This window comes from Etheostoma cragini, chromosome 9 (genome assembly GCF_013103735.1).
Source record: "Etheostoma cragini isolate CJK2018 chromosome 9, CSU_Ecrag_1.0, whole genome shotgun sequence".
Lineage (NCBI taxonomy): Eukaryota > Metazoa > Chordata > Actinopteri > Perciformes > Percidae > Etheostoma > Etheostoma cragini.
The window spans coordinates 1,305,139-1,315,701 of record NC_048415.1 but is presented as its reverse complement, the minus strand read 5'-3'; the positions used below and the strand labels follow the sequence as shown (position 1 = coordinate 1,315,701).

General features: G+C 43.6%; 1 protein-coding gene across 1 annotated transcript in view; it reads left to right on the top strand.

Annotated features, from left to right (window-relative positions):
• The first annotated feature begins 1,598 nt into the window (after positions 1–1,598).
• pik3r3b (phosphoinositide-3-kinase, regulatory subunit 3b (gamma)) overlaps positions 1,599–10,563 on the top strand; it is a 183,819-nt gene continuing 174,854 nt past the window's right edge. The window contains exon 1 of the mRNA XM_034882136.1: positions 1,599–3,277. Coding sequence (XP_034738027.1) covers positions 2,926–3,277 — 352 coding nt within the window. The 5' untranslated portion in view covers positions 1,599–2,925. The remainder of the gene's footprint in view (positions 3,278–10,563) is intronic.

Genomic DNA, 10,563 nt, shown 5'->3' with positions numbered 1-10,563 from the left:
TGTTACTACAGCCAAAAGAGACGTCAGCTGGTCCTGTCTCCAGAGGCTGGTTTTAGGACGGAAGAGACGTCTCCTGTTGAAACAGCCAATAGAGACGTCAGCTGGTCCGGTCTCCAGAGGCTGGTTTTAGGACGGAAGAGACGTCTCCTGTTGAAACAGCCAACAGAGACGTCAGCTGGTCCGGTCTCCAGAGGCTGGTTTTAGATTGTCACAGATACACCGCTAGAAATGTAACTGTACCAAACATCTCGCTATCTCATTGGCTAATAGATGCAAGTGGTTGCAAGTTTCCATTTGTCTCTTTGCGGATCTTCTTGCGGACCGTTTGTCCTTTCCTATGACCTGATCTTGAGGCCTGCGTTGAACAGGGTGTAACGACTCTTAGTAAGTTGTGTGCTTGAATGTTGCATATTTCTTAATTAATTTCAGTTTAATTAACTTAAATGAACACAGCATATGGCAGCATATTTTAATAACTGCGATGAAAGCAGTAAATTCATCTGGACATACAGTATAGATGCAGAATCGTCATAAAAAGGAGAAAAACAGAAAGAAAAGTTTTAATATAGTATATTAAGTGCTGTCACAAATTGGTTTTTAACGTGTTTTATGTGCTGCTGCTGCTCCTCTCTTATTGTCTTTCACTTCAAGTATGCAGTTATTATGGCAGGCTATGGTATATTGTGTGTATTTATTATATTTTTTACTTGTCAGAAATATTCCTGTCCCCAGGGGATAAATAAATTATCTTTTTAAAAATTATTATTATAATTAAAACATATCTGAATTGAATAGAATAAGTGGCAGAATCTATCCCAACCTGTTATTTTGTGTAAAATGTCACTCTCATCATATTTTCTAAATGTCTCTTATGTTTGAATGACAACAGCAAAACGTTGTTGTCATAAGACAGAAGTTGTTGTGCTTTCAGGGTTTTTTTGCAGCTCCAAATGGAAAACGTGCTCCCTGATGACGCAGCAGTCTGCCGCTATCTGCTGCGTCATGTGCGCACGGGACAAACAAACAACACTGCACTGTTCTCCAAAATCTCCCATCATGCACTTCTTAAATATCATCCTTTCGTTATAGTTATTAAATATCATCCCTTCTTTAAATTTGTTTTCCTTAACGCGGCCGTTGCATAATTCATCACAATCTCTCCGCAGCTTCCGGACATCCAGTACTCCCACTCACCCTCGTGCCACTCTGTAACACACACACACACACACGCACTCACACACACGCGAACGCTCGCGCACACACACACACACACACACACACACACACACACACACACACATACATACACCGACAAAAATAAAAAGTAAAAAAAACAAAATCATAAATGCAACAGAAAAAGATAAATAATAAAAAATTCAACAGAAACTGTGAGCAGTACCGTAACTAGGTCACGCGATGTTTTGCTGCAGCGGCGGTGCATGACACACACACACACACACACACACACACACACACACACACACACACACACACGCACACCCCGAGCCGTCCCGTCCCCGCCGCTGGCTGCCGGGATAATTTGCAGACAGCAGGGGGAGGAGGGGGGGGGAAGGAGGGGGAGGGAGGGGTTTACTGACATCAGCACATGCGCTCGCGCCAGCACCGAGCAGGCTGCCCGTCTGCTGGAACCAGCCACGCCGTCCATCCCTTCATCCTGACGGACTGCACTTCACCGATTGTCTGGCTTTCGCACTTCGGGGTTCCGGTAGTGTCGAAGCGGGCAGTTCGCGCACCGAGGGGTCGGTGGAGGACACGGGCTCGTGCATGCGTGCAGTCTGAGCGGGGAGTTTGCGCGCAACCGACTGGCGCATGCAGGGCGAGTTTTGGTCGGGCACGCTCTCTGTCTGAAGTTCACATTCGCCGAGTCACGCTTGTTGAAACGGATCAGTCTCAGTTGTTGTGGGGCAGCCTGCTCAGCAGACTGGTGAGGGAGACTTTCAACGCATTTTCATTCTAATATCCTTAAATGTTCCTTATTTGCATGTACTTATAGTGAAGCTTTTGATCACTACATTGCTCTCCGACACATTTAAAATGACTTTCAAACCTGAGCTACATCAATATGTTGCATTTAAATCCTAATAGCTGGAGAAGAGTGTGTGATGGTGACCTTAGAACTTCATTTAAAGTTTGCAGGAGCGTTGGTCTGCTTCGGGAGGCTGCCCAGTCAAGGAAGGCGAAGCCGCGGGATTTCATACACAAGAGTGCACACAAGGACGCTCCCAATGAGAAGCCTAAAATCTGCACTGCAGTGGATTTCTTCAGATGTGTGTGTGTGTGAGTGTGTGTGTGAATGGCTGTGTGATCTGACCGTATAGTCTCAGTTTAGATTCTGTGCACTTTCTCGTTAACAATCGGAAGAACCTGCAGAAGCTTCGGGGCGTCGTCTGGAGGTCGCCCTGTCCAAGAAAACCGTGCCATCCTGCAGTTTCCAGACCACCAAGCCTCCCCCCGCCCCCCTTTTTCTGTTCCCATCACAGTCCGGAGTGTGGTGGCTGGTTAGCTGGTGTGTCCGTTGAGGGGCCTCAGACTGGAGAGCTGGGACTGACCGGTGGATTTTTAAAGAACTCCATGGATATTTATCCAAATCTACAATAACAAAGCAACGTCTGAGTGGTGAATTCCATTTCATTGTACTTGGAGGAGTTGTATTTTTGGATTAAGAAGGTTGGACCTGCTCTTCATGGGGTTGTAGGGCAAAACTATGTCATATTTCACCTCAGGGATAAGATTTCTATAATTTTCACTGTGTCATCCGAGTCAGCACGACGCAGCAAATCTCAGGTGCCGACACAGGTTCTACAGGTTTCCCAGGTTCAGGTTGAGTTCCAGTTGGACTAACAGAGTTTCCGTTTTGTATTTTCAAGACTTCAAACTCAGCAAATCTCAGGCAACAGACACAACATGACATCTGACAGTTTCCAGTACCGGGTGCTCTTCGAGTACAAGCGAGAGCGAGGCAATGACATCAGCCTCCAGCCGGGCGACCTGCTCACCGTCTCCAGGGCCTCGCTGATGGCGGTGCCGGGGCTGGACTACCAGGACGGGGATGAGCGGAGCCCCAAAGGCTGGCTGCACGGCACCAACGAGAGGACCAAGGAGAAGGGAGACTTTCCGGGGACTTTTGTGGAGTACGTCGGGGTGGTGAGGGCCGGCCCTCCCGCGGTGAAATCCTGGTCCAGGCCTGTACCGCCGACCCCTGGGGGGTCACAGAGCGACGTGGGGGCTCAGCCGCCTGGAGCAGCTGCTGCTTCAGGTGAGTGCTGCCCACACGGACACAATGGAACACATCATAAGGGTGGTTGGTTTGGATCTTTATGACTTCTCAGTTGGATTATAATCAACAGGACAGTTTTTCAATGAAATCCACATTAACTGAACAAAAACGTAACATTTTGTCAGTTTTGGCTCGGGTTGGGCATCCTTTGGTTTTTCAAAATTCCAGATTCTTCTTTTTAAGATTCTGCTTCTTATATTCTTGAACCAGATTCTTTGACTGGTGGAGTCGAAACGGGTCACATGCTTACTTCACATTCTGATTCAATGTTGATTTAGTGTTTTTTTATAGACTTTTTCAATGTAAAATAGAGCCACATGGCTGCAACACAACAAGCGGCCGGAAAGTAGCGTGGCCGCGATGGAAACTATAACTTGCTTCATGTTGAACTCGTAAACGATGATTCAATTGGAGACCAAATTTTCCAAACAATCCCTATAAAATAGATTCCATTTGAATAGGTGAAACAAGTCCAAGTTCTCGATGCCCAATCCTAGTTTCGGCTGTAAAACGTCAACATGTGTCTTCTAGTGTGCCGCTCTGCTCAGACAGTGTTCAGTGTGCGAGTATGGGATCGGTATTGAGCGTCAGGTTCAGTTGCTATCAAGCCGGTTGGTGTTGTTAGCATGCTTGATCTGTCTGAGTACACGTTTGCTGTGTGATATGAACGTGAGTTCTGGGTTGAAGATGTACGAATATTTTGAAAGTTCTGCAGGTCAGATACTGTCTACCGTCTGTGGTTGAATGTGGGCCTATCAGAGTTGGTTTTAAGATATTGCAGCACCATTTTTCCCCTTCCTCATACCGATTACAATACCTGAACATGACCAGAAACACTATACTGAGTACGGATATGATTGCTATCAATGAATGCCTTAGAACTACCTTTTTATCTTCTAGTTTGACAGTCAGTCACAATGGAAATGCAGTGCTTCTCAACGTTTTTGGTCCTTTTTGGGACCCCCACAGCCCTGTCAGATGAACTCACGTACATCTTCATTCTATTCTTCTATTCCCAATGTATGTTCCAAATGTATAACATTATTCATCATGCAAAACAAGTTTTTTATGAAATGTACCTGTCAGTAATAAGGTTGGTTTGGTCAGCAGTACTACTACTAGCCTACTAGGCTACTACTACTTAAAGAGAAGTTGAAGATTTCAACCCTTTATCCACTATTGTTACTCTTAGCTATTTCAAACAGGTATTTGTTATGTTAGCGGGGTTGGGCATCGTTTGGATTTTAACGATTCTGATTCCAATTCTTCCTTTCGATTCTGGGTTCTTTGAGGGCTGGAGTGGAAATGAGTCACATTATAATAGGAGCTATATTGAGCTATGTAGCCATTACTTTTAGCTATCTGCTTAAACTTCCGAGCTTGCTTGCTAGCTGGTTTTCTCTTACATAATTGCAAAATGTTCAAATTGCAGCAGTAGAGCTCCACAATCTTTCCACGTACCCCCTGGCAAAAGCAGAAGTACCCCCTGGGGTACAAGTGCCCCTGGTTGGGAATCCCTGCAGTGCAATGTGGGGCCCGAGGTGGCTGCCATTTCAGCAACATGAGATCTTCTTCTCTCTCGTTATGTTTCACAAATCCAAACGAACGTGTAATGTGTAGGAAATGGGACGCGGCGACTATTTGCAACCCGTGTGTAAGCACTGCTTGCCAATTTTTTGTGTGTAATGGGCTCCAGGAGCCTTCAGACCCAGTCCTAACTGTGGTTTGGGTAAAGTATGTTGTGCATTTACCCTGAAACATAAAGAGCTTTCTCCCTAGCCTACCTAAGTGGCCTGGTGTTTATACTTGGGTGTGTGTGGGGGGGGGGGGGAGAAGTGAGAGAGTGATGGAGATTATCTTCAGAGCGAATGCTGACTCCAGAGTCTTAGTGAGAGAAACAAAGTGTCTCCTCTGTTCTTTCTGACCACGGTGGGCAATCTCCAGCAGGAGAAGTTAACCCTCTCCTGGATTTCATGTTGTTGATGGAGAAGGAGAACCAGGAGATAAGTCATGGGGGGGGGGGAATGCAACGCTACCAAGCCACGGCCGAGCGAAGTACAGTCACATTTTTGCACGTCAGGCTACGGCGTAGAGGTCGGCGTAGAGGTCGGCGTAGAGGTCGGCGTAGAGGTCGGCGTAGAGGTCGGCGTAGAGGTCGGCGTAGACGGAGGCGTCTGCTGGGGTACGCCGCCAATTCTACGCAGAGCATAAAACGACCTTTAGAGTTAGTTGGACAAAATTGTAAGATTAATTCAGAGCTCTAATTCTTAGCCGATCCACTGAAAAATAAGCGTTTTTGATTATGAATTTATTGCCAAATGCCAAAGATTTTAACCCTCGTGTTGTCATCCCGTCGAAAGAAATCAACACTTTTGATGACGCTTTTTAATCAATGTTTCTAACTTTTTCTAGTTTTTTCAACAATGTCACTTTTTTGACGTTATCAACACTACGTAACACTAACTTATTAACTTTAGTTTTACAGTTATTTTTGGAATTTATGGTCAATAAACCTCATTTAATAGGAAATTAAACCTAATGTTTGAGTTAGAAAAGCAGAAATTAGGAATTATTGAGACTAAAATTAAAGGAATGGATGTTGATGCTATAAAATTGAATAAGACGCCCCAAAATTAATGAAAGTAGAGATTTGTACTTGCCAAAGACCGTTGGGTGGAATCAATCATGTTATTTTGGGGAATTAAAAACAACACTGATATAGGAAAACAGGTCAATTTGACCCAAGGACAACATGAGGGTTAAATTGTGAGAAATGATGCTGCTTTAATTCTTATTATTGTGTATCGTTTTATTTAATTTTTAACTCTGGAAGCAGCAGATCAATAACAATTATAAGATTTCATATTGATAGCAGCATGTTGAGGGTGACTATTGACTCCTGATGTAACCCAGTCTCTCTCTTCACTGTACACGTGGACTGCTTCGATTGACTCATAGTTCATATTTAATTGCTTCTCCATAAAATGGACTCAGTTTTTCTGTTCATTACTTGACATCCGTTATTCATCATCTCTTCTGGTATCCTTGGTAAGGATTCCAGTTAGAAGACTTGTGTGCATGTTGCACACTAGCGTGCAAGCTGTGTGTGTATCCGTTGAGTGCAGCTGGATTTTTGATGATTTATTTAGAACTGGGCAAAAACAAGCGGTAACGAGTACGAAACGCACTTGAGCCCAGCATCGTTGCGAAACAGGCTGGCCCACTTTAAAAAGCTATTCTGGACCGTGCAGGCTTTGATTAGCGTTTTTACGGGGTTGGGGTGGTTAGCTCTGTTTTGGCCGTGGCTGCCTGTCTGCTGCAGAGCGAATTCAGCTCTGCTGTGTTTATGGCTTCTTCATTTGCTAAATAGGTCAGACGCAGAGCAATGTTCTCTCCTCTCCTTCCTCTGCCGCCTCTTCTCGGCTCGCTTTAATTGTCCGGCTGCCCGTCTGTTTTATGGTAGTGGGTTTGGTCGGCCTTCTATAAATAACATCCATACCACTCTGAGCTCGGGGAAATAGCTCATACTTCAGTACGTGTATCTGCCTTCTGATGCTCTTAGCTATAGCATGTGTACTCACTGAGCCACTCATCCATTCATCCATCCATCCATCCATCTACTCGGCCAGCATCCTGCAGTCACACAAGGCTATATTTGTCCAGAATAATTGATTGGCTGACGCACTGTTGGTCTGCCGTGGCACATTCCTGCAGTCACAAATGACACTTGGGCACGCCCTGCTCTGTTTTAGCACTCTGTTTGGAACAACACTGCTCCGGGTCTTTCTATTTTGCCGGGAACAGGAATGATCTGGAATTTAGGTCATGCAGAAATGAAACAACAACAAGATTTTTTGGCCTGCATCTAATAATTAGACCTAGACTTCTCTTTATGGATCCTTTTGGGATGACTCCTGCGAGGAAATTGAAATTTCCACCAGCAGTTTTTGAGAGTTTACAAAAAAAGGTAGTTTACTTTCATAGTCGATTGTTTTGTTGATTTTAATGGATTGTTTGGTCTATATAATGTCAGAAAATGGTAAAAAAAGGCCAAGATGACGTCCTCTAATGATTTGCTTTGTGCACAACTCAAAGATATTTAGCTTAATGTCACAGAGGAGTGAAGAAACTAGAACATATTCCCATTTAACAAGCTGCAATCAGAGAAGATTGACTTTTATTTCCCCCCAAAAAGACTCAATCCGATTTATTGATTATCAGAATATTTGGCCTTTAATTTAATCGATTAATCTTCGCAGCTCTTGTTAACATTGCATCACTCACTATGTGCATGTTAAAGAGTCTCTCTATGGGGTATTTAGCATCTTTTAAACGTATACTTTTGGTTTGAAAGCAAATTTACAGCACAATTCCATCCGTCTGTTGACATGTGCACATTTTAGTCAAATATTGTCACAGCAACTTGTCCCTCTGGAATGCCCATTGCCATTTGAATGATATAAATAAACGATTTGTCTTTGCCGCAGAAGCTCTGGTTTCAGGTCATCACATGCAGAATGCGCCATTGCATGTGCTGACTTTAAATAGTGTAAAAACCGTGCGGAAGTAGCGCAAACCGACACTATGTTGGTCAGGTTTTTCAGCATTCCCGTAGTCCTTTTAAAGTGTGACTCCGCTGAGTGTGTAACAGTGTAAAACAGTCTGTAACAGTCACTCACTGATGTATGATTGAACATCAACATTTTTAATTACATTTATGCCTACAATACACTAGACCATGAACAGACTTTGAAAAAACTAAAGTCTGACACCATCATACATCTAAAGACTATCATATCACCTCTAACGTTAAAGACTCATAATATTTAAAGAGTGGGGATCTTGCGGGGGTCACGCATTGCACGAGTACAACTAGAATTGTAGAATTCAACCAACCTAGCTAGCTAGCGTTGGCTGCTAATTTTAAGGGAAAGTTTGTCATGAATACAATTATTAGGGAGTGTATGGGATGCGTGTCATCAGCAAATAAGGATATGTATAGCTGTAAATCATCTGCATAGTTATACTAATTTATGTTGTGTATCTTTATAACATGTGCAATTGGGAGCCTGTAGAGATTAAACAATAAAGGTCCTAGAATTGAGCCTGGGGGGACTCCACACATAATGGCCATTTTGTCCAAGACAAAATCGCACAAAGAATTGCCTATCCAGCAGCTAACTTCTAAACCAGTGTAAGACTGGACAAGACAGGCCGACCCATGTTTCTAATCTGTGTAATAAAATCTCATGGTTAACGGTGTCAAAGGGGGTGCTGATCCAGGAGCACAAGTATAGATAACTTAATAGAATCAGTGTTTATATGCAGATCATTCACAACTTTAATAGGTGCGGTTTCTGTGCTGTAGTGGGGCCAAAAACCTGATTGATGATTGTCCAGAAGGTCGTTTGACGTTAAATAGTTGAAGAGCTGAAAGGAAACCATTTTTTCTATTATCTGGCTGAGAAATGGCAGGTTGGAGATGGACCTATAGTTACAGATGACTGTTGAAATATGCCTGATTTAAGAGATGAATTTACAACACCACTTGTTGTCCTGAACAGATCAGTTCTCTCCAAGTAGCCACGCTGATTAAATCAGGTGTGATACTGAATATCTACGACAGGGCTAATCAACGCGTAACACTATCTGGCATTGTGCGATTGTGAACGCCCTTCTACATTTCCCAACCCGACGCCTTACCCTTCTCAGAGGGGAGCGGTTTGCCGGTTCCATGCAACATTAATTAGGACGCTTAGCTAATGTCTTCCTGATGCTGTCCTTGTCACTTATCTGCTCACAGTTCAGAGAAATGTTCAGATAATCAGAGCATGTGCTGAATCTAATGGGTTAATGGCATGCAGCGCACTGCTCTGCTGTGATAAACCATAAAGACCCGCGTCTTTTATCTGCAGAAGAGGCCTGTAGCCCACTACACTGTTCCTCTTATGGAAATTAGGGATACAATTAGAAGCCAGAGGAATAGACAAGGCCACTTCATTCTGCCCAAAGGCTTTGGGTTGGAAGAGCTTGTTCAAGCAAAACAAATGTAACACGGCATCCACTGTTTCATCACTGCGGAGAGGTTTGAGCGTTTGACAAGAACTGAGACCGTCAAACTGACTTTTGAAGAAATCATAGGAGTGAAATGTCTCCACTCTAAAGGTGTGAAACTCAAAAAAGGCCCTCAAAAAGATGAAACACGTTTCCATTCACAAGGCAACACACCATCTTTGTCTTATACACATTCTCTCTGTCCGTTGCCGTTGTCGCTGAGACGGGTTTTCCGCCGTTTTTCTTTAAACCAATCACAATTGTCTTGGGTGGAGCACATCATAACCTCAAGATTGGCACACACACACACACACACACACACACACACACACACACTATATGTATCATACAGAGGCTGTCAATAGCAATCCCAGTTTTTAATTTTGAGCGTCACAACAGCACATCAATGCGCTCACAGAGGTGATGAAACTGTGCTGGACTAGATGATGAGAGAGAGAGAGAGAGAGAGAGAGAGAGAGAGAGAGTTCACGAGCCGAACACGCTAACCCAGTAAATGACCTCATTTGTTGGGTTATATTTAGCTTGACTCGCCGGGCTTTTTGATTAGAATTATTGTGTGTGTGTGTGTGTGTGTGTGTGTTTTGGTGGGTGGGTGGGTGTGTAGAGAAGGTAAGGTGCTGATTAGTGCTGCACGATATGAGGAAAATATTTAGTAGGCATATAAGGTATAATAAAACATTATTTTCGACCGATATGATTCAACTGACAGCCATCTCTTATCATAATTTCAATTTCTATCTGTGCTGAGACCAACCTGATACCTAGTCTATAATGTAATAAGATAGATTACATTTGTGTGTGTGTGTGTGTGTGTGTGTGTGTGTGTGTGTGTCAGAGCTTTAGTTCTATGACATGTGTCACCCAGGTGGAAATGTGGAGTTGGCAGAACATCCTCTGGCTGCATCTCTCTTCTTGTCCTGCATTGATTTTGTTCTCTCCTTCAGTCGTCCATCTGAACAAGTCATTGCGTCTGTTTTGGTTTTCACCAATCTCTCTTTCCTCCGCCCCGTTCCCGGCGCTCAGTGCCTCAGATCACAACACTGGTTTCAGCAAAGTGACTCATACCTACAGAATTGTTTAGTTTTAGGTTGTTTTTCATTTTTTATGTTGATGCACTCTGTTGGAATTTCTTTATACTGAACTTAAGAAAGAGAACTTTTTTGGACACACACACACGCACACACACACAC